A 24,662-nucleotide genomic window follows, 5' to 3' on the forward strand; every position below is an offset into this window, starting at 1 on the left:
CTGATTGAGGGATGTTAATTATTATTTAGGTTTATCTTAATTGTAGAACGTCATTATGAAAACAATTTTTAAAAAAATCGAAGAAGTGTTTGAAACGCCCAAAGTAAATGATGACGGAACAAAATGAAGGGTGGCCACAAGAATCATCCGGGAGACAAGTCCTTAACCAAGGATTTTCAGCCACCCCCCCCCCTCCCTCCAGTCTGTTTTAAAAACCTGAGAATCTTATTTTGGTCTGTATATTACTTCTGTGTCTTCCTTTTCTTTCTCCGGCGTTAGCAGGGTATGTTGGGACATCATAGAAAGTTTTTGGCGGTTATTTTGAAAGCCCTTTCTCTTTCTTTTTGCTTCTTATAAATTCTAATAGTGTTATATTAAAATGCAATTTTTCCGAAAAAACTGATTTTTTTGTGTCATTTCTGACATATAAGGGTTTTTAAAAGTTGATACTTAAAGTGGTATGTATGTTTAATTAATTGAAAAGCATTGTTTTAATTGTAAAGTATCGACATTTTCTAAGTTAGGTAAAAACAAATCTGCAAGTACATATCAGCGTGTCATTGGAAAACCGCTTTAATTCTTTGTCTTGCAAGAAAAAAAAGGTTTAGGAATAGGTATTTTTGTGTCCCTAAGCTAAACAGTCCCTGGTGACCCTGCACAGCCCAAGGAAAATTTTTGTGGCGCTGGGCAGAGTTCGACGCGGGATATGTGGGTGGAGGGCTGGGTAAGACTAAGAACCGTCCTTTGTCGCAATGAAATATATCAGATTCAAAAGAGTGCTAAGATTTTGAGCACCCGCAAACCTTTACGGTTCGCATCCGTGCACGGTCCAAGCCACAGTCTATACAGACACCAGTTGCGCAGAACTGTATCTTGCCTATAGAAATATTTCCACGCCCATCTGCAGACTAGGCGTTAACCTCTTTCGCTCCCACAGCCAATCAGGGCGGAAAGATCTTGGCTCTATTCCAGAAGTTAAAACAGAAATTTCTGTTGTGACCACCGTTAATTCTGGCATTAACCCCCCTCCCCCTCATTAGGATTGTATAAAAATGATGTTAGTTCATTTGTTAATTGATATGTCTACCTATTATCTGTCCATACGTTCTATATAGGCAGTGGAATTCAGTTTCCAACTGCGAGAGTGTCTGGTTTTGACGCAGTGCCAATTAATGTCGCGACGATAGCTATGTGTTGCTTTTGAAAAATGTTTGCGCAACTGGTGTCTATATAGACTGTGGTCAAATCTATGCCGTTGATTCTGATTCCATAAGTTATCATCATCTTGTACCGTTTCATTGTAATCACGAATTTACAGTCAAGAATTATAAATCACCTTATTCGAGCAAACTTACCGGAAGATTAAATCTGGCTCTTTTCCCACGAATATAATAGACAATCTTTGGGGAAAACAAGGTCCTCTACCTTGGCTTACAACCCAGTTTTGGGTTACTCTTGGGGTAGCGATGCATTAATGAGAGGATATTACGTCAATGATCGTTTTTGACAAGGTCTTTTAAACAGGATCTTCGGGTTGGATAAAGCGCTTTGGACATCTTTCATTTAGCACTCGGCTTACAGTTCTTTTCGAGTTGTGATCGTTGATACCTGGATAGAAGATAGCAAATAAAGTGAGTGTTTTAGTAGTGATTCAATTTAACCCCTTTACATCAGTCATCGAGAACTAATGGGTAGAATTGTATATGGGTGACTCTTCTAAAAAAAAGCATTCCAATGAAATTAAAATAGTACCATTAGTTTTACTTCCTCATCTGATTCCATGCTCTCCCATACCCTTTTTCTGTGTTCCTTGGGACAAAGCCTATAAAAATGAACGATAACAATGGTGATAGAACGTGCGTCAGGTTAACATACAGATTTAGCATTAATAGGACGTTATCAAATACGGATCACAATTTTTTTCGACACGATTTCATGGAACTCAACTTTAGATAAGGGGATATTTTTGAAGATGCTGATATTCTTTCAGAGAAACCTGGAAAATTTAAATATACTGGATGGCTTAGCTATTGGAATCGGTTTCTTCCCCGCAGTCCATTTCACTCAGTCCCCTCAACTCAAAGTAATGTACTTATCGGCTATATAATACACATCCGAGAAGTGAAGTTTGGTTAATGTTAATGAAGTAAAATAAAATATGATGAGAATATAATAGTTGAGAAACAAATCTGGGCTATGTATTTGCACATTAGGGGGAGGGGTAGAGCATAGCATATATTAAATACGTAACCAAACCTAACCAAAATAAAAACTATATATTTGAATAGAATATAGCTACAATTTATTTTCCAATCAGGCCAAAGCTAATTGTCTGGTATAAAGAAGTTGCTTGACAAATTTCTTGTCTCATGTTCCCATCATTCGCGATCGAAATTCTCGAGTGTGCATTGTATAACCGACAGGTACTTAAAGGAGTTTATTTTCACACTCTTGTGGAAATTGCTTGTTACACCAATTCGCTTCTGAAAAACTACCGCTGAAATTCTTTCTTGGATAGGTATTCAAAGGGTAATATTTTTTTTCGAAGTCTCTTCTGGAAATTCTTCGCTAATTGCACTTCTGAGCCGACACACGCTGCATGATTCAGGCAGCAACGTTCCTTGGCCATTTACTCTTGATGAAGTTTAACGTGTTTTGGCAGGACATGGTTAGGAGTACCAACTTAAATTTTTCACAAGGTTAGGCTTGGTGCAAATTTTAATGTCCAGTTACGTGTTTCCTAATACTTTCTTGATACCTTGTTGAGTACCCTATATGTTGAGAGAAATTGAGCTTGTGGAGGTATTTAATATTTAAATCAGGCATATGTAGAGGAGGGCATTCGTCCCCCTGAAATCCAAAGATTCACGATTTGTCCCAGTTTATTCGATTTGCCCCTTCCCCTCCTAACCCTCCAAAAAAAACTTGCGCGTGTGGCTGCTTTTAGTCTACCTTTTATCTTTGTTCGTTAAGTCCAATTTAGAATGTATGGTCATATTTGATATTCAATAGTGCTTGACGAATTTTACTCCTCTATTGAATTGTAGTCCAAAACACCCCGAAGAGGTACTGAGGTAGTAACGAGTTCAATTATTTTCCCCATTAAAATTCTTCTTTTATTCTCAGACTGGGAGTGGACAGTTATTTTAAATTAATTTTGTATGCTTACATCTTTTGAAATGGTCACAACCGAGCTCTCTTTTGAAAGTTTTTCTTCGCTAAGTATGTCCTTGCGACATACGACAGCGTATGTCATTGTGATGAAGAAGGCTAAATTTGCAAATAAGTTTCAGAAAGCTTTGCGAGATAAACTACATTTAAAATTCAAGGTTTATAAATTTGATCATATCTCATATTCTGATCTGCACTTCAAGAAAACGCACCTCCCTTTCTTTTTTTTCTTTTTTTAAGATGAGAGATGGGTGTCTAGAGATTGGATGTTTTTTTGTTTTTTTTTTGTTTTTTTTTTCTTTTCGTATTTATTTGATTTTGAATGAATAGTTATCATTTATTTGTTGTCGTTTTGCTGCTGAACAGGGACATTTTAGGTCCCTAAATTGAGCAGCATATTATTGATTGTAAGTGCAATTTTAGTAATTTTTTGATGAAATAAACGCATACCTACCTACCTACCTACCTACCTTTCCCTGTAACTTTCTCTTAGCTGAAGGTGTAATGGCAAGAGAAATTAACCTTGTTTTACTGCAACAGTGCATGAAAGTTCTACGACAGTCTCAACCTGGGCTCCGTGTGTGCAAAGTTTCAATTTTTTAGAAGGCCAAGACCAGTCAGATTTGGTTTCACTCAACTTTTGTTTATTGTAAAAAGATGATTGTTAGATACCAGGCATAATCGATTGAAGTTTCACACGGAGGTCCAATCCCCGAACAAGAAGTTCAAAACATACTTTTGTGTGGGACCTATGATAATCTCAAGTAAATCAAATACAGAATATTCAAATAGGTTTTTGTTCGTTCACTGTCTTGGGAAAAAAAAGTCCCCATTATTCTCTCTTCTGTATTTCTATTATGGAAAGGCAGTGTGATCTTCGTCATTATTTACGTCTCAAGTGATATTTTGGGCAGGGCTGAATCTCAAGCATTTTTATTGGGGGGGGAGGGCAATAGGGGTCCATATCTGGATAGACAAGGAGCATTGGATATATAATAATTTTTCTCGGCACTGTTGAAGAAAAAATTTGCCCCACTTCCAAACTACACCCTTGATTGGGGGGTTTACAGGACAAAGTAACTCTTGTGAATGTTTAGTTGACAACTTCCTAATATATCGTAGAATTCTCATAAAACTGGCACTCGAAATACCTCTTTGAGCTTTCCGTGAAGTTTATGCAGCTTTTTATGTTTGTCAGCTTTTCTGCTTCCGAGGGGATCTTTTGTATGCCTAGTGGTTTGATTATGGACGAACAGGACCGATTCTCTCCCAAAGGCATTTACTAGCTGCTATTAGTAAATAGGGGAAAAAAAGCTTACAGCTTCGTAATTTCTTTTTTACACGTTTTGGCTCATTGTCTTGGGTGACAAATTAAAATCTGCTTGTTGTTTTTTTCTTTTTTTTTCTGTTAAGGTGCTCTCTGATGTGAATGAGGCATTTACCCTCCCCTGGTGTTTACCGCCTTCCCCTGGAAAATAACCCCCACGGAAAATAGCCCCGTGGAAAATAATCCCCGCGGAAAATGCCCCCCCCCCCGCAACCCTCAAACCCGAGGAAAATACCCTCTCCCTGTGTAAAATACCCCCACGGATAATATCCCCAGGAAAATACCCCCTCCCCAGTGAAAAATAAGGCTTTCCAAATTTAAGAATTTTATTTAAGTTTTGTTGTTATTTTCTGTAGGGGGGGGGGAGAAATTTCGGTACTTGTCTATTATACGCCATTCACTCAAGATTACGCTCTGTAAAACTCGAGAACAAACCGGTTTCTTCGTTAGTTTCTTTCAGCTTAGCGTGAGACAAGACAAAGACAAGTGGCAGAATAGATGGAAAATATATCATTTGGGCTATATATTTGCACATAAGGGGTGGTGGTAAAGTATTTGGACAATTTGAAGTAAGAAAACTATTCTTAATAATATGCAAAATAATTGTACCTAACACATCCTGTATGCAGACCCGCTATACTTTACCCTCCCCCACCTAATGTGCAAATATATAGCCCAAATTTATTTCTAAAGTAGTGAAGAAACTAACGAAGAAACTGGTTTGTTCTTGAGTTTTACACATCGTAAACTTGAGAGAGTGGCGTATAGTACCCAAGTATCGGAATTTTTCATGGAGAGAGAGCCGGATTTCCCTATACTATTCAAATACGATCAGGAATTCGAAAAAAAAACAAGTTTTTCCAACTGAAACTAAGCAGCAACATAAAAAAAACTTAAAACGAACAAAAAGTATTATGTATATGAAAGGGGTTACCTCCTCCTCGAGACTTCGCTCTTTGCGCTAAAGTTTTTTATAGGATTTTAAATCAAAGCTTATATTTCGAATCAAATGGCCATTGTGTTACAGGAATCGTACTTAAACAATTAGGACAAAAAGTCAAAACTTCAGCGTAAAGAGCAAGGTCTTGTGGAATCTTTATCAACATTCCTTGAAGATAAAAGTAAGTAGAACTAATTTAAATAATTCTAATTTTTGTCATATTTTGCATTAAAATTTTATTAATAAATGATAATTTTGTTAAAATATGGTCTGAAAACATTTGGGAGACAAGGGGAAGGGGATTAATCTGACGCAAAAGAGGCCAGAACCACCACCGGCATTAACCGGTATCTGATAGGGACAGATTCAAGGTTGTCTTCATTGAAATTTTCAGAAGATTTGAGGGATTTGAATTCCGCACATGGACCTGTTATATACAGAACACACCTACACGCAAATCCTGAATTTCATTTTTAATACTTGTATTTTGAATTCTAAAATGGCTTTAAGAGAATGTTTCTTTTAGTGTAACCACTCTCCTAAAAGAAATAAGAGGAAAAAAGGGAATTGGACCCCTCATGAAGCGGTTTCTTGGCTATAAAAATCGTAATTGAAAAATATAAAGTCTGCCTCCATTGCAGCTTAAATTGCAAGGCTAAAGAGTCGGGCACGAACGCGTTCTTGTTTTGAGACATGTATTCCTGCGGGTTATTTTTCTCCTTTTTTGGGAGCGTAGGCGAGGGGATAATAATGCCTACGGCACACTGAGCACCCCTACTAGGAAATAAATAAAATTAAACAGGTACATTAGCCCAAATATCTGCATTAAAGGCATAATCTCTTGAATTACTTTGCTCAAGAGAATGCCCCCCCCCTCCTCAAAACGCTGACTAATGCCCCGAAGGTGACATTAAGACTACTACGTAGGTTAGCAATTAGTGTTTTCCTTAAGCAGAAAGGCCACTTTTCTCTTGAGCGTCATGACCTTCTACAAGTGTCCAATTTTTGCTGATAGATTTTGGCTTCAACATCAACCTTTTGTTCTGTTTTCTTAGTCGATTTGCATTCACTGAAGTAACATCAAAATATAGACTATCTTTTTAGGTCAATGCAACTGTGGCTGTTTTATCTTCTTCTGGGACTTTCTCCAGTAGTCCCGCAGGATACTTGGAAATGGGGAAGTGCTAAAGGAGAAACGTCAACGGATATCCCAAACGATCCTGGAACTCAGTCTGTTCTTGCTTCTCAAACAGTTGGTGAGTTTTTATTATCATCTCCAGGTACCTCCAAAGGGGGAAAACCAAGACCTGATCCCCGAATCGCAGGATTTTAAAGATTTTTTAGATCCTTCGGTCTCCTGTCCTGAACCCTTACCCCCTAAAATTTATTGTTTCAAGGGTGCCTTACCACCATTATTACCCGTAGTGTAACCAATTATAAAATAAGTCGAGCTAAAACTTTTCGACAGCGTTTTGTCGAGGGGCACCAGTTTCCAGAAATCACGTACACCAGGTGGTACTTGCCAAGCGTGGCCGAAGTGTGCCATGCATGGTCGTGCTATGCCTAACGTTGCGAGGAATGTGCCAGGTGTGGTGGAAATGCATGGCATTCGTGGTCCATCAAGAAGTAAACCAGAAAGTGGGATATTGGGGGGCCTTCGCATTTTGTACTACCAAATTTGTCTTACTTTTTTTCTATCGAGATCAAAAACAGACTTACGAGTAAAAGCAGGAGTAGGGAACTGCAAAATATATTAGTTACTTCTTATATGCGTTATTATGTCCAACAAATTATAACGCCTATGTTGTGTAATTGTAAAGTTGTGTTTATAGATATCCTAGTCAAAGAGCTGGTCAGATGGCGTTGGACCAAAAACGAAGGGGTTATTATTTTGTGAAGGCCAGATAAAAATAATTTGCTCCCCTCTTCCAAACTTTTATCTTGCTCCCAAACGTCCCGAACCCCTTCGGACAAAATTTTTCCTGAACGTTCTAGCTTGATATCCGACCCACGAGACAAAGGAGGTTATAGGCCTGCTTACCAAACTACATATAGAAAGACCACTGTAATTCTAATATATTGTAGAAAATCGTTCTTCCTCTAAAAAAGTTCTTCAAATACCCATGAAACTTTTGGCAAGTCTGTATCTTGCGTCCAAAGGCGTGTCTAGGTTTATTTTAAGGGGGTGCATTTTTTCGGGGGAAGGTGGATACAAAAAAACTTAACAAAACACCTTAAAATTTGTTTCCGTGCATTTTTTTTTACTTTTTATAAGGTGGACAAAAATTATTTGAGGAGGGGGTCAAAGCCAATAGTATCCCCCCTCTCTTGGGTACGACCTTGCTTGTATCTATAAGGGAATCTATTCGTTTTGACCTCATTTTTCACAATAAGAAAAATATTAAATCAACAACTTCCCATGCATATTTTTCGTAAACCCAATCATTTCTGGCTTCCAAAAGTCAGATCAAGACAACTTTGTATATACCATAAATTTTAAAATGGACTGACTGTACCAACTGATATAAACTTACAGCGAAAACTTTGGAATCAAAACGAAACGAAAGCAGACTAGAAATAAGAGAATTTTATCTAATAAAAATTCTATCTTGACTGGGGTGTAGCTCCAGCATTTTTGTGATGGGGGTAAGAGGAGTTTACATCTGGAGAGTCAAGGGGCATGGGCTACATAATATTTTATCCAAATTTTTGGGGGTCAACTGCCCCTCCCCATTGCCCCCTCAAATGACGCCATTGATCTTGGGCGCAACATGTTACATTATTAGTTAGAGATAAATTAAGATAAGGTAATCTAATTTAGCTGTGTCTATATACATTTTTTATTAATGTGGTACAATATATTTTTGCTGCAATTTCACCACAAATGATTAATTCTGTCGTTTTTTTTATGATTGAAAGGGTTTTGGTACTGCCAACAAACATATTTGTGTGGTAAGTATCAGGATTCCTATAAATTAAAGGTAGTTGTATCTCAACATATTCCTATAAGGAAGTTTTCTAGACCACTATATCTTGGAGAGGGGAGGCATTTTTGAGCGGGTATGATTGATACAGCACTTAAAAACAGTTGTGTCTCTTTGCAATGTAATGTTTACATTTACCTCAGTTGGTACGTAACATGTGTTAACTTTTAACTGGTAAATTACACGGGGAATTAGGGTTTAGAGGGAGTAGAAGTTGTAGGCCCGCTTCTATCCACCCTTCCAAGGAGCTTTAAACCTTAAGCACTTGTCTAATAATCAGTATTTTTCCTGGTCATGTTGACCGGATTTTCCTCATATGTCTTTCAAGTAAGAATTCAAGTTTGATTCCTTTTACCCGTAATTTAATGAAGATCAGACGTTATTGTAGCTAAGGTTACTAACTGCATAGAAACATTATTGGTCACCCGTACTAAAAATTATCTATTAGGTTTCACCATCTATCTCACTGCCTTTGCTGGCAATGAGATTTTAACTTATGACAAAATAAATGGGCTGAAATGTTTCTCAATTGCATTGACTATCAGCAAAAATCGCCCTCCCGCTCAATGTCATTAGATTGGATTGGATAGCACTCCACCCGTGCCTGGATTAGAATGGATAGCACTCCATCCGCGTAATGTCATTGAATATCGTCAACTTTTATAAAACTAAATCATCTGATAGGATGGCTTCTGAGTTCTGTAATAATATTGAAGTGAGATATCTGCGCACACATAAATAATCTGTGTCAAACAGTTCGTGGTAACGAACTGTAGTAAGGAGCGACCCGGCTCAATAGTAACCAAAACTCTAAAAAATTGAATTTTGATATCAATAGCTACATCAAAAGAATTGCATTTTAATGCTGATTTTAAATATATAAGTTTCATCAAGTTTAGTCTTACCGATCAAAAGTTACGAGCCTGAGAAAATTTGCCTTATTTAGGAAAATAGGGGGAAACACCCCTTAAAAGTCGTAGGATCTTAACAAAAATGACACCATCAGATTCAGCGTATCAGAGAACCATACTGTAGAAGTTTCAAGCTCCTATCTACAAAAATGTGGAATTTTGTATTTTTTTGCCAGAAGACAAGTCACGGGTGCGTGTTTATTTGTTTGTTTGTTTGTTTTTTTGTTTTTTTTCTTTTCCCCAGGGGTCATCGTATCGACCAAGTGGTCCTATAATGTCGCAAGAGGGCTCATTCTAACGGAAATGAAAAGTTCTAGTGCCCTTTTTAAGTGACCAAAAAAATTGGAGGGCATCTAGGCCCCCTCCCACGCTCATTTTTTTCCCAAAGTCAACGGATCAAAATTTTGAGATAGCCATTTTGTTCAGCATAGTCGAAAACCATAATAACTATGTCTTTGGGGATGACTCACTCCCCCACAATCCCTGGGGGAGGGGCTGCAAGTTAAAAACTTTGACCATTGTTTACATATAGTAATGGTTATTGGGAAGTGTACAGACGTTTTCCAGGGGGATTTTATTTTGTTTGGGGGTGGGGCTGAGGAGAGGGGGCTATGTTGGAGGATCTTTCTTTGGAGGAATCTGTCATGGGGGAAGAAAGCTTCAATGAAAAGGGCGCAGGATTCTCTAGCATTACTATAAGAAAACAATGAAAAATAAACATGAAAACGTTTTTTCAAATGAAAGGAAGAAGTAGCATTGAAACTTAAAACGAACAGAGATTAATACGCATATGAGGGGTTCTAAAAATACTTTAGCATAAAGAGCGAGGTACTTAGGAGGAGATAAATACCTTGCTCTTTATGCTAAAGTATTTTTAGTAATTTCAACTATTTATTCTACGGCCTTTCTGATTCAGGGGTCATTCTTAAAGAATTGGGACAAAACTTACGATTCAGTGTAAAGAGCGAGGCATTAACGAGGGTTCAAGCCCCCTCGTATACATAATAAAAATATAAGGTTATGAAAGTTTGTTACGTAAGTTAATTCTTAAGTTACGTATATTTTTTACTAATAAAAACGTTCGTTAAAAATTAAAAGTTCTAGTTGCCTGTTTAAGTAACCGAAAAATTGGAGGGCAACTAGGCCTCCTTCTCCACCCCTTATTTCTCAAAATCGTCTGATCAAAACTAAGAGAAAGCCATTTAGCCAAAAAAAGAATTAATATACAAATTTCATTTTAATAATTTATGTGCGGAGAGCCAAAACCAAACATGCATTAATTCAAAAACGTTCAGAAATTAAATAAAAAAAAACAATTTTTTTAGCTGAAAGTAAGGAGCGACATTAAAACTTAAAACGAACAGAAATTACTCCGTATATGAAATGAGTTGTCCCCTCCGCAATCCCTCGCTCTTTACGCTAAAGTTTGACTCTTTGCCACAATTCTACTTTTTAAAAGAATTAAAAACTTTAGCGTAAAGGGCGTGGGACTGCGGAGGGGACAACTCATTTCATATACGGAGTAATTTCTGTTCGTTTTAAGTTTTAATGTCGCTCCTTACTTTCAGCTAAAAAAATTGTTTTTTTTTATTTAATCTTACAAGGGACGCTCTTGGTGTGCTACAGGCTGATTTTGTTTGTAGTTTTTTGCCAATAAGTTATTACTTCTAGAAAAAAGTAAACATATTCGGATCGAAGGAGATAAAAATTTGTAAAGCCAGGTGAAAGGAGTTGGGTGAAATCACTGCAGCTGTTAAATACTGATACCCTGCCATTAATTTGTCAAATCCAAGTCAAACATTTGGAAGAACTTGCAAAAATAGATATGTATCGTCACTCATTTAAGCAAAGCTAAAGGTATTTTTCAGTGCTTTTTTCTAAAATAATTCATTGACATTAGCCGTTTTTGCCGTTTTTTATGTGAAGGCTAGAGGGTAGGAAATATTCATGATAATGTAAAAAATATCCAATAAGGGAAAATTCTTAGGGTTTATGTGAAAATCATTAGGTTGGAGAATATAGGAGGATATATATCTTATCTCTGGGCTTTTATATTGGCCCATCTTAGCTAATATTCATTTAATTTTTTAATTTGTTCTTGGAAATTCTGCCGACTCATCTTAATATTTATTGCAAGCAGTGAGTCACAGCTTTAAATCAGTGGAACGGGTAGCCATTGACAGGGAAAGTGTCTTGATAAAATAACCTAATGAATTGCAATAAAATGTTTCGTTACGATGATTTTTCTTGCAGTTTAATTGCCAAATCAAGGAGGCACACTCGTGCCTCTATAAAGAGGCGACACACGACAATGTTAAGCGATCTTCGGTTCCAGTGGTCGCAGAGGGATGGGGAGGGATGCATTTCGTAGCCCGAGCTCCAACTAAGAAACCTGCAAAATTTCATCCCCCTCCAACTTTTCCTTCATGGGGAAAATCTGGCCGAAAGTTTCGACTCGTCAACCCCAGCCCCCCTTTAACGTTGTCTGATCGGGCTGAAATTCACAAGTTAAGGTCCCCTAGGGCCCAGAAGCTTATCCGCGAAATTTCAGCTCGATCCGATAACTCCTTCCCTGTTTTCCAGAAACCACGCATAGCCGCTTAAAATTCATTTACTTTTTTTTCCTAGACGCCTACAGGTCACATCCGACATCGGATCTGGGTGTACGAAGACTCATTCGATGCGGAATTCTCCGAGTAATTTTCCTGGAAAGTTTCGTAGGAAAATCTTAACCCCCCGAAAGTTTCGACCCTCCAACCCCCCCCCTTTTAACGTTGTCCGATCGGGCTGAAATTCACAAGTTAAGGTCCCCTACGGCCCAGGAGCTTATCCGCGAAATTTCAGCTCGATCCGATAACTCCTTCCCTGTTTTCCAGAAACCACGCATTAGGTACTTAATTAACGGATTTCTCTCCATAAGAGCCCATGTTAATTTGAAATTTTTAAAACTTATTGAGAAGTTATATTTACACACATGCAAGTGTTTAGCTCAGTCGGTAGAGCGTGGGACTCTTAATCCTCGGGTCAAGGGCTCAAGTCCCTTACGGGCGGTTTTTTTTCACAACATCAAAAAAATTTTGATAACACCTGGACAGCTTATCATTTGAGAGATAACAGAATATTAGCTTCTTATGAGCAAAAGAAACATTTCGGTCATTCTATCTATTTTTTTTTCTATTTTATACAATGATTTAAAAGCGGGGGGGGGCGGCAGCCACCCAAGTTCCTCTCCTAATTCCTGTACGAGGAGTACAGGAATTATTAAATTACATCCACCATGGATTGTAGAAAAACGTACAGAAATAATATGAAAAAAACTTCGTTTTCTTAAAGAGTTAAAGAGGCTGCGTCCCAAAGTCGAACCTTAAAACGTACAGGAATTAGAAGAGGCAGTTGGGGGGCTGCCGCCCCCCAAACCCCCAGCTTTTAAAGACTCTTTTGTACAGGTTTTTTTTGTGGGGGGACTTCATTGTTACTAATTACTAGTTTCGGCGCAATGGTTCTCCTGTCCTCTTGTGTTTAACATTTTCCGAAGTTATTCCATTATTCATTCATTTCAATGTTTTGTTAATTAAAAGAGGGCCTTTCTCAAGCCAAGAGCGGGGGGTTAGCAAAAAAACAAAAAACCTGTACAAAAGAGTCTTTAAAAGCTGGGGGTTTGGGGGGCGGCAGCCCCCCAACTGCCTCTTCTAATTCCTGTACGTTTTAAGGTTCGACTTTGGGACGCAGCCTCTTTAACTCTTTAAGAAAACGAAGTTTTTTTCATATTATTTCTGTACGTTTTTCTACAATCCATGGTGGATGTAATTTAATAATTCCTGTACTCCTCGTACAGGAATTAGGAGAGGAAACCCCCCCCGCTTTTAAATCATTGTATAAAATAGAAAAAAAAATAGATAGAATGACCGAAATGTTTCTTTTGCTCATAAGAAGCTAATATTCTGTTATCTCTCAAATGATAAGCTGTCCAGGTGTTATCAAAATTTTTTTGATGTTGTGAAAAAAAACCGCCCGTAAGGGACTTGAACCCTTGACCCGAGGATTAAAAGTCTCACGCTCTACCAACTGAGCTAATAACTTGCATGTGTGTAAATATAACTTCTCAATAAATTTTAAAAATTTCAAATTAACATGGGCTCTTATGGAGAGAAATCCGTTAATTAATAGCTAATGCGTGGTTTCTGGAAAACAGGGAAGGAGTTATCGGATCGAGCTGAAATTTCGCGGATAAGCTCCTGGGCCGTAGGGGACCTTAACTTGTGAATTTCAGCCCGATCGGACAACGTTAAAAGGGGGGGGAGGGGGGTTGGAGGGTCGAAACTTTCGGGGGGTTAAGATTTTCCTACGAAACTTTCCAGGAAAATTACTCGGAGAATTCCGCATCGAATGAGTCCTCGTACACCCAGATCCGATGTCGGATGTGACCTGTAGGCGTCTAGGAAAAAAAAGTAAATGAATTTTAAGTGGCTATGCGTGGTTTCTGGAAAACAGGGAAGGAGTTATCGGATCAAGCTGAAATTTCGCGGATAAGCTCCTGGGCCCTAGGGGACCTTAACTTGTGAATTTCAGCCCGATCGAACAACGTTAAAGGGGGGCTGGGGTTGACGTGTCGAAACTTTCGGCCAGATTTTCCCCATGAAGGAAAAGTTGGAGGGGGATGAAATTTTGCAGGTTTCTTAGTTGGAGCTCGGGCTACGAAATGCATCCCTCCCCATCCCTCTGCGACCACTGGAACCGAAGATCGCTTAACATTGTCGTGTGTCGCCTCTTTATAGAGGCACGAGTGTGCCTCCTTGATTTGGAAAAAAAGTTGTTACCCGGAAATACGGTATACTTGCCCGATTTGCGGTGGTTTTGAAGGACTGGACCAGTTTCTTTGCAGGTGTCAGGGGCTAAAAGAGCTAAGAAGGAGCTTTCTTAGGATGGGTCGTCGTGAGCACCTTCTTGGATTTTTGAAGTCGACGTCGAAAGTAAATATAGTAGCAGTGGGAAATTTTGTCCGGAATGGTCTTACTATTCGAAAGTCGAGTTTTACATGATTTAGTTTGTTTGTTGTTGTATATGTATGTATACGGGCTGAAAAATGGCTTTAAATACAGTCATTCATTCATATACAGGTGCGTGTTTGTAATTTGCTATGTTGTTTAATTTCCTTGCTAGTTTGTTATTTATTTATACTTTTGTGTATATATGGCCCATGGGCTTTTGAAATACACTTATCTATCTATCTATCTATGTATCACACCTGTACAGAGGGGAGGGGGGTCTCACCACCATTGGCTGACTAACCTATCCTTTCCCCCTTAGAATCGCCCTCACTCTGGAAAATGGAAAAGTAATTGCCCAAAAATTCACTTCCTCTGGGATCAAGCAAGTAATTCCCCTTCCTGTGCAAATATCGGACCAGTATGGGTCAATTACCGGAAAAAAATGTCGTACTTTAAGCAACGATAAAAATAATATTTTTAAAAAACAAAAAAAAGGGACCTAATCACAATAAATTCATCTAATAAATGCCCCTTTTCACTAGAGATGACAGTCAGGGTCAAGCTTTCCTCAACCTGATCCAAAATTAAAATTGAGTTAGAGCTAGATTGGATAGCTTTAGTGGGAACTCAAGGTCAAGGTCAGTTCAGAAAAAGGCTTGAGTCATTTCTTGACTAGAAACTAAATCTTACTCCTAAAACGACACATTTAAAGAAAGAAAAAGAATCAATAGACCCTTTTAGCACAATTGTTACGGGTTAAAGAAGAAAATGTTCTGACAGTTAAAAACTTTTCGGGTACAATATGATACGACCATATAATACCGAAGGATCTGGGCTAAAAACAAATAAGGTTGAATGCCGTAAATAAAGTCGGTAAAAGCAAAGACCCCGTGCCTCAAAAAGTTATCGTACTTCGCAAATGAATTTCTTCATTTCTTCATAAGGTCCGTCTTGGATTTTTAAAGCTCCAATTTCCAGATCTTCCCTACTAGTAAGACTTCGAAAGATTCGACGGAATGAGATCACTTGATAAAATAGGGACGATATGAACAAGATTCTCCCCAGTTGCATAGGACCAGAGGAAGTATAGGGGAGGAAAGAGGATTTCGGCATTTATAAATCAAACTAATACAAAGTTGATGAGGGGGGTAACTGCAACTTGATTAACGTTCAAGAGTAATGTAATGGTTTAACATAGAATAAAAATCTGAGTTTCTTTTGTTTTAAATTATACATTTATGTGACCTTATGATAAACTTGCAGAACAAGGATTTCTTAGAAATTATGAAAATTCCATTGCTTTGTGAATGAAAATTTTTTGCTACCCAAATTAGGGCCGGGGAGGTGGTTTTTAGCTCTTACTCCTTCCCAACTTGTAAGGCTTGGAATATTTAAAAAAAAATCTAGCTTTGAAAAAAAAAGACGAAACATGGTTGCAGCAGTAGCTGCAACCTAGTAAAGAGCGAACCACAGCCCATAGTAACGAAAAGTTAAAAAACGGTTTTTGAAAAACTGCCTAGTGAAAAAATTGTCATCTAAACCTCACTCAGGAATGGTAACTATTATTTTGGTTCGTCTTAAAAGTAAAAGTTTATTGAGAAAAGAAATGTATGGTAATTTCGAAAAGAAGTCTGAAACCCCTCGAAAATGGTATCAGATCAAAATGAAAAGTGTACTATTGGAATCAGCATGGTCGAAAACCTCTCACTCAGGGGGAAATTATAGTCCCCATCCTTCAACAACAAGGAAAATCACTTTTTTGCATCGGTGGCGCTGATCTGTCTCCCGTTTTTTTTCTTCTTTTTTTCAGCAGGCCTACCAAGCTACCAGAACGTTATAGAGAGGTGATTAATGGCTCATCAAAAGATTATTTCTCATATTTACATAATGAATTTCGCCATCTGCAAGTGCCATATGGCACTAAAATGGCACTTTTTGTGACATTTCTAAAGAGGTGGGGCTAGTGGGCTACCAAAACATCGTAGACAATTTTTTTTATAACTCATATAAAAGATATTGCTCATATCTACGTTTTCCCTATAAAATATACCATTTGAAAGTGCCATATGGCACTAAAAATGGCAGTATTGGTGTCATGTCTTAAGTGGAAAAACTGAGGCTAGTGGGCATCCGGAACTTCTTAGAGAGAAGGAAGTATAGAAAGTATACTCCGGAAGTATAAAGCGGTAGCATTGTAATAGTTATGATCCAAAACATTTAACTGGAGATTTACAAGAACCCCTCTTGTATACTCCCCCGCCCTGCCCCCTTAGTAAGTCTAATTAGTCCGTTGGGAAAATTCACAATGAACTCTTCAACACGGTCAGCCGACGTTGGGGCTCGTAAAATGATTTTTAAAATATCGAATGTTCTTAGGAGGAAGAAATTCATAGAATAACAAATAATTGAATCTCAAAATTCTAAATGACTATTACTTGACGTACCCCCTCCATTCCTCCTGTTCGCGAAAGTTGAGCTTCGCCAAAGATAGTTTAATGCTCTCACTCTATATAATATAAACTTTTATTAACTGAATGTTTTATAAAAGCCAATTACAAATGTATTTGCTGAATAAGGTCTAATAACTATGCTTTTGGTGATTGAATAACTCTCCATAGTCTTTGGGAAAAGGGTTTTAAGTTGCAAAACTTGGTCCTACTAGAACAAATAGATTGAATTTGATCATTAGCCGCTGCAGTTCAGTCACTAGCGCGTTAGATTTTGAATCAGAATGACAAGGGTTTAGTTCCTTAATTAGGCATTTTTATTTCAATCATGATTTTCTCCATTACATATGATTATTTTTCAGCTATTTCACTACTTTTGTTAATTTTTTTGTGTATTGTGAAATATTCCATACACTATTTTTGAAACAAATTACGAAAAAAACCGACCCCAACCCCTTGTCACTTAGGGGTCGGAAAAGTGTAGGCATATGGTTCTGGAACCACTCAAAGTTGTATTGTCAAAGAAGGAATACTTATTGTTGTATTTATTTATTCATATTATTTCCTTTTTTACTATTTAATAGACAGAATAAAACTATTTCTAATGTAGACTTATATGGAGAATTTGTTTAACTTATTTGAAAGTTAAACAAATAAGTTAGACATACCACAATTTTGCTTAGGTTTTGAAAACTAAAATCTTCTCTAGGAAAATAACTCTTATCTAACTATCGAGCCTACCTTCAAAATCGTGTACACCATTTTGTGTAGCAAAGGATTTCTCGGCATTATTTGAAAAACGATCTAATTTATTTTCAACTGAAAGTAAGAGTGACATTGAAAGTTAAACAAACAAAAATTATTTCGCATATGAGGGTGCTGCCCCCTCCCTCAAATAAATAAAAATAGCAGTGCATTGATGCTTCTGCATTAAATTTAAATTAAAAACGGGCAAAGATTAATTTAAAAAAAACAAAGTTTTTTGAGGGAAGTGAAGACCGAAGTTGAAACTTAAAGCGAACAAAAATTATTGCTTCACAGTCTATCTAATATAGATCAATAAAGCTAGTAAAAATAAACCAAATAATCATATTTCCCTGCGTTTGTAGGACTATTGAAAAATAGCGCTTTACTGAAAACATAGAAAGCAAGTATAACAAACAAGAATGTTGAATTATTATTTAAAAGTCAGTACGTAGCCTAACAACAAACTAATCTCAAGTTCATGTTCCTTTTATTATCAATATACATCCATTTATAAACAAAAATATCCCAAAAGGATATTTTCTTTAAAGCTTTTCATAGTCTTACACCAGCTGTGATATCAGTAAATTTCAGTATAGAATTAAAATTATCTTAAAAACATAACCATAAAAAAAAACTTTTTTAATAACCGCTAAGTCACTGAACAGCGTACAGAAATATTGGATTGATTTATCAGGTAACATTTTCGTCTCACCAGCTATAATACCAATAGTGAGTAATAAACAATCTTATGTTGTAAGAAATACGCTTTAGTATTGCTAAAAAAAATTTATTTGTATGCTGTAAAAAGTGGCCTTAATTGGTTTAATTTTACCGTACCAAAACTCGTATATTGTTTTATGTTTTCAGTAAAGTGCTAGTTTTCTATAATCCTACAAACAAAGGGAAATACGATTATTTGGTTTATTTGTACTAGCTTTATTGATATTTGTCAGATAGACTATGAAGCAATTATTTTCGTACTTTAAATTGCTACATCGCTCTTTACTTTCCTCAAAAAACTTTGTTTGTTTTTTTAAATTGATTTTCCTTAGATACCGGGCATTATTTCCAAAGCCTCAGATCATTGGCGTCAATTGTGGAGTGGTAAATGGCATGTTTTCTGTAAGATTTTTAAAATTTTATTTCCGGAAGCACTTCGTTGAAAATGCCTTTTTATGGCACTTTTATGGCAGATTTTAAATCCTGACCGGATCTGGTGTCATTGGGGGGACCGGAAATCTTGGAAAACGCTTAGAGTGGAGAGATCGGGATGAAACCTGGTGAGAAGAATGAGCACAAATCCTAGGTATGTGATTGACATAACTGGACCGGATCCGCTCTCTTTGGGAGAGTTGGGGGGGGGGCATAATTCGGAAAAATTAGAAAAAATGAGGTATTTTTTACTTACGAACAAGTGATCAGATGCTAATAAAATTTGATATTTAGAACGACCTCATGTCTCAGAGCTCCTTTTATAAATCACTACCGGATCCGGTGGCATTCGGGGGATTTGGAAGGGGAAACCGGAAATCTGGGAAAACGTTTAGAGAGGAGAGGTCGGGATGAAACTTGGTGGGAAGAATAAGCATAAGTCCTATATACATAATTGATGCAACCGGAACGGATCCGCTCTCTTTGGGGGAGTTGGGGGTATTTCCAGTGCTTTGGCGAGTTCGGTGCTTCTGGACGTGCTAGGATGATGAAAATTGGTAGGCTTGTCAGGGACCTGTACAAATTGACTTGATAACAGTCGTTTCCCCGATTCGACCATTTGGGGGGGGGGGTCTTCAGGGAGAGGAAATCATGATAACGGAGGTATGTTTATCTTGCAAAGGGGTGATCGGGTCTTAATGAAATTTGATATTTATAAGGATCTCATGTCTCAGATGCTCCATTTTCAATTCTGGACATAGGGAGTGGAGGGGGGAAACGGAAATCTTCAAAATCGGAAATCTTAGAAAACTCTTAGAGTGGAGAGATCGGGACGAAATTTGATGGGAAGAATAAGCACAAGTTCTTGATACGTGATTGACATAACTGGACTGGATTCGCTATCTTTGGGGGAGTTGAGGGGATTTCTAGTACTTTGGCGAGTTCGAGAATAAGTACAAGTTATAGATACTTGATTGATATAAGCGGATCGGATCCTATCTTTTTGGGGGTATTGGAGGGATTTCTAGTGCTTTGGCGAGTTCGATGCTTCTTGACTTTCTAGGACGATGGAATAGATAACTCTAGTACCGTGTCTGATTTTAGGTTCCGACCTCGTAACAAGTGTCATATCAGCTCTTGGCTTTTGTTTATTCGTATTCTCACAGAAAAATAAAAACACGGAACATTTACCCCTCCCCTCCTATATTTGGAAAAATAAATTTCGCCCCTCCCTCAAAATTTTTACGAATTGACACCTCTGTTTAAGATTCAGGTGAAGTACCTAACTCAATCTTAAAAAAAGATAACAAAAAAAACTTAGAATTAGGAAAGGTAGCTTAACTTGTGTTCGCATAATTTTTCAAACCCCTCATCATGGGGAGAATTTCAAGCAGGAACTTAAAAGAACACCCATAACTGTTATTCTGCACTTTAACCACGAAAATAAGTTAGTTATATTACGAATGACCATAAAGTTACATTGATTCGATATTCAAATATCCCAATCTTTATTCAACTCATGTACTTCCTATGCTTCTCTACTGTTGAGTACAGTTTTGCCTCTATCACCCTGTTCTATCAAGGGAGAATGCATCAATTTTAACCCACATCTTCCTGTATTGCAGACACTGCAGCTTTTGCAACCTCTGATTCTTCGTATGCACAAGATGATTCAGAAGCATATGCCTTGGCTGAACAGTTGATTGAATCACAACGAGAAGGAAAATCTATTTCTGGATATGAAAATGTTTATTCTGACCCAAAAGTACAAGAGGCTATAACAATTGGAAATGATACTTCTGCTAGAACTTTCATTAAGGATAAATTGTGCAGCTTAGGTCTCTCTCAGGTATAATATGACATGTCTGTTACTTTCTTGATTCCCTGATTGTTTTTAGTTGTTTTTGTAATCTTGCTTTCAGTTTGCCTTATTTTAACCTATTGCACCAACAAAAAGATACCTGTCAATTATATCGACCACACCCAAGAAGTGGAGTTAGGTTCATCATAATGAAAAATACCAAAATATGACGAAAATATAATACTTTAGAAACAACGCAATGTAAAGTACAATAGAGAATTATGGAGAGCAGATCGCCCAGAACGCATTATATTCAATGCCTATTCTAAACTAACCACCAAGGTACTTGTGTATTATTCGGAACACACTCAATAAGTGAAGTTAGGTTATTCAATAAGTGAATTATGCTACTGATAAGCCCTCAAATATTGTCTATCTTCCGTATATCCCAAAAATCACAACAAAACTAAAAAATATTTGCACAAAAAATAATCTGTATACAGTTTTTACTAATAATTTTAAAATAATTAATTTCTTAAATTCCGGTAAAGATAAGACCCCAGTTACTCGCCAAAGAGGAGTCTATCAAATACCCTGCGATTGTGGAAATTACTATGTCGGCAGGACCCATCAGAATCTAGAAAAACGGTTACAACAGCATAAAAAAGACATAGACAAGGCATTAATTTCAAATAGTTCCAACAACTCCTGTGATACTGCTTTAGGTTGGCATATATTTAATAATCCGTCCCACATGACACTTTCTGAAAAATCTTCATTCATCAGTAATGATTTGGGGATAAAACAGGTGGTTCGAGAATCAATCGAAATTAGTCTCAAAATAAAAAATAATATTTCTTTGAACAGGGACTTAGGGGAAAACTCACTAAATCAGTTATACTCAAATTTAATTAAAAATGATCTAACAAAATATTTTACTAAACCGATTTACAATAATATTGAACCAGCTACGAAAAGACCTTTGAGACAAGCTGCTAAAAATACAAGATTGGCTCTGAGAAATTCCATTTAATCACTTTGTTCTCGTTAGTTTGAATGAATTTATATTCTCACTTCATTCTTTTTGTCAGTCCTGGTTGAACTTAGTTGAAGTAAGGAGGCTAGGGCTGTTTTTAAAAAAGTTTTTTAAAATACATTATAGTTTTAATTCTCACAATTTAATGTAAGTTTACTTATATATACATATTTTCTCTCTCGTTTTCGTATTGTGCTGAAGACGGCCCTTGGACATAGTGCCGAAATATTCACAGAACTGATTTCCACTGTCTTGAAAAGATTTTCCCTATTGTTTCTACTCTGTATTTGTTTGCCTTGATACAGCCTTGCCTTGGACCCAAAGCGCATTGGAATGAATGTTTTTATGCCGATTCCTTTAAATAAAAAAATTCAGCCAAAGCAATGAACTGTTTCATTTACTGGGAAGGTGAAAACATCTTTTTTTTAATCGTGACTTAATTTTATTCATTAAATACCTTGAAAAAAAAACGAACAGTACCGTGATTGTATTATGTATTGACGTATGGTAAGGTTAAGCACGGTAGACATTATGACAAAAGCCGTCGTGTTAAGACAAAAACCTTCTCGCTCCATTGGAAAGTTCATCTTGCAACCTGGCTGTTGTCAAGGGCAAGACATATAACCTGGGGTTTGGATTGGATGTTGACCAACCATTTTCATTAGAGTTTAGAATTGTAGAACACTATCCCATCCCTGCGCAAACTTCCCATTTTGGAAAATTCTCCCTGAAAATACATAACGATCATATTTTTAAGTTTAAAATAATTTGATAAATTCTGCCTCCCCCCTCCCCCCGTGTTGGAAAAATTATCCCCTGGTAAATTTTCCCCTGTTGAAAACTCTCCCGAAAATCTCCTTTAATGGGAACTCGAGTCTATAAATAATAAAAAAAAACAAGATAGTGCACTGTGAATCCCCCCGAAAAATTTTTCCTGACAGTTCCCGCCTGGAAAATTTTCCCCACTTATAAAATAACGATAATATTTCTTTTTGAAAAGCGTTTGAAAAATTAGGTGGAATATCAATTTCACTGAACTGTTGAATACCAAATTCGGTAAATCTACTTTAAAAGAATTTTTTTTTAATTTCGGAAGGGTTTTAGGTGAGAGAATTCATAATTAACTAATCCCTTTGGGGAGGGGGAAGAAAAATATGTATGCCTAAAACTTTCACAAGATGTAAGCAACAGTTTCTTAAAATTTTTAGTGATCAGCTGAACAGTGCAATATTGCACAAAGGACAGATTGACACATAGACATACATTCGACTTGTATCTTTAGATTTCAATTATAAATTTCTAGAAATTCTAAAAAATTTAGCATTTAAAATTTAGACTGACACATCGGCATACATTCGACTTGTACCTGTAGATTTCAATTAGAAATGTCCAGAAATTCTAGAAAATTTAGCCTTTAAAATTTAGACTGACACATCGACATACATTCGGCTTGTATCTACAGATTCCAGTTATAAATATCCAAATATTCTAGAAAATATAGCATTTAAAATTTATACTGATGCATCGACATATCTTAAACTTGTATCTATAGATTTCAATTAAAAATATCCAGAAATTCATGAAAAGTTAGCTTTTGAAATTCAGACCGACACATTGACACATATTCGACTTGTATCTAAAGATTTCAATCAGAAATATCCAAAAATTGTGGAAAATTTTGTATTTAAATTTTAGTGTGACACATCGAAATACATTCGACTTGTATCTATAGATGTCAATTAGAAATATCCAGAAATTCTAGAAAATTTAGTATTTAAAATTTAGACTGACTCTTCGACATACAGTTGACTTGTATCTATAGATTTCAATTAGAAAACACCCAGATATTCTTGAAAATTTATCACTTAAAATTTAGACTGATACATCAGGGTTGCTGACTGATCAGATAAATGTTAGATCAGGATAGAAGGAACGATTTATCAGGGGTAATTAGATTAAAATAAGTTTTGACAGCTAAATAAGGCTTTATACAAAAGACGAAGGTAAATGTCCAATACTTGCTTGACTCGAAGAAGTAAGTTAAATAATTTTGCTCTCAGGTTACAACTCAATGCCTCATTACCGTACCCACGATTTTGTTCAGGGATTACTTCGTTAAAAAAAACTTCTATACGCACCAATTTTTTTTATAATTTTTTACGAGTCGATTTTTTTTTTGGGGGGGGGTCAAACATACTAGCCCCTCCCCCTGGATAAGGCTTTACAATGCCTACCATATCCCTGGATTATCAATGTTCGCACAAAATTTTATTTGGAAATAGGTCGAAATCAATAGTTTAATTTCATCAAAATCCTGTTGGGGGGGGGGGGGTAGAGCCGATTTTCCTAAATCAAATGAAAAATGAACTGTTTAATACTATAAAGGTAAGAGTGTACCAAAGAAAACTGTGAAGACATTTCTGTGGATGCTTGAATTATGTAGGCCTATCTCAGTTTTGACATGATTATTGAAGGCGCTAAATTGCAGCTTTGGGGGGGACTGGGGTCGATGTTGGGTGGTTTCTCACTGCCCATAGTAAATTACGCCCCTGGTCAAAATCCCAAGTTCCTTAAGAGTTTCAAAGATTTCACAGAATCTTATGAAAAGTGATCACAGAAACAATGGTAATTGATAAGGCTAAAACTTGGTATTTCATATGGGAGAATCCAAAGTTTACAGATTTCTCTTCAACTGACAATGCCACCAAATATCATTTTTGAGCTTGTGATTAAGGATCTGTTTGTTAAATCTAATCCTCTACTCATTTGTGACGCATGAGGCTTACGTACTCATGGGATGATAGGGATGCTTAAAATCCCAGTCAACAGAAAGTGATTTTTATTCTTGTAGCGTAGGACAATCTTTGATAAAAACTCGCGAAGTATTGCAGAAGCAAAAATTAATAACTTTAATTCCGTACTCTCTTAGAATAAACACCTCTTAGTGACAATTTTTTGTGTCTTCATGCCGAAAATGAAATTATCTATTGGGAATTGTCGTAATTTAGCATGGGAGCAAAAATTTGCGTTTTAAGCAATTGTCTCTTAGGGGGTTGAATTCCTTTTCGATCCTCTATTAGTTTGTTTTTTCTTCGGTTTACTTTCTTTTCGATGGGATTCTATTTTCTAGCGTCTTTATGATAAGTCGGCAGAATTTC

General features: G+C 36.8%; 1 protein-coding gene across 2 annotated transcripts in view; it reads left to right on the forward strand.

Annotated features, from left to right (window-relative positions):
- Positions 1-1,521: 1,521 nt before the first annotated feature.
- The window catches only part of LOC136039957 (uncharacterized), a 36,011-nt gene continuing 12,870 nt past the window's right edge, over positions 1,522-24,662 (forward strand). Inside the window, exons 1-3 of one of the 2 annotated variants that reach the window (XM_065723969.1) lie at positions 1,522-1,631; positions 6,543-6,694; positions 20,293-20,516. In XM_065723969.1, coding sequence (XP_065580041.1) covers positions 6,547-6,694; positions 20,293-20,516 — 372 coding nt within the window. In that variant the 5' untranslated portion in view covers positions 1,522-1,631; positions 6,543-6,546. Of the gene's footprint in view, positions 1,632-6,529; positions 6,695-20,292; positions 20,517-24,662 lie in introns of those variants that run through there. The other variant, XM_065723971.1, reaches the window with a different exon arrangement.

The sequence above is a fragment of the Artemia franciscana genome, chromosome 20 (assembly GCF_032884065.1).
Source record: "Artemia franciscana chromosome 20, ASM3288406v1, whole genome shotgun sequence".
Classification (NCBI taxonomy): domain Eukaryota; kingdom Metazoa; phylum Arthropoda; class Branchiopoda; order Anostraca; family Artemiidae; genus Artemia; species Artemia franciscana.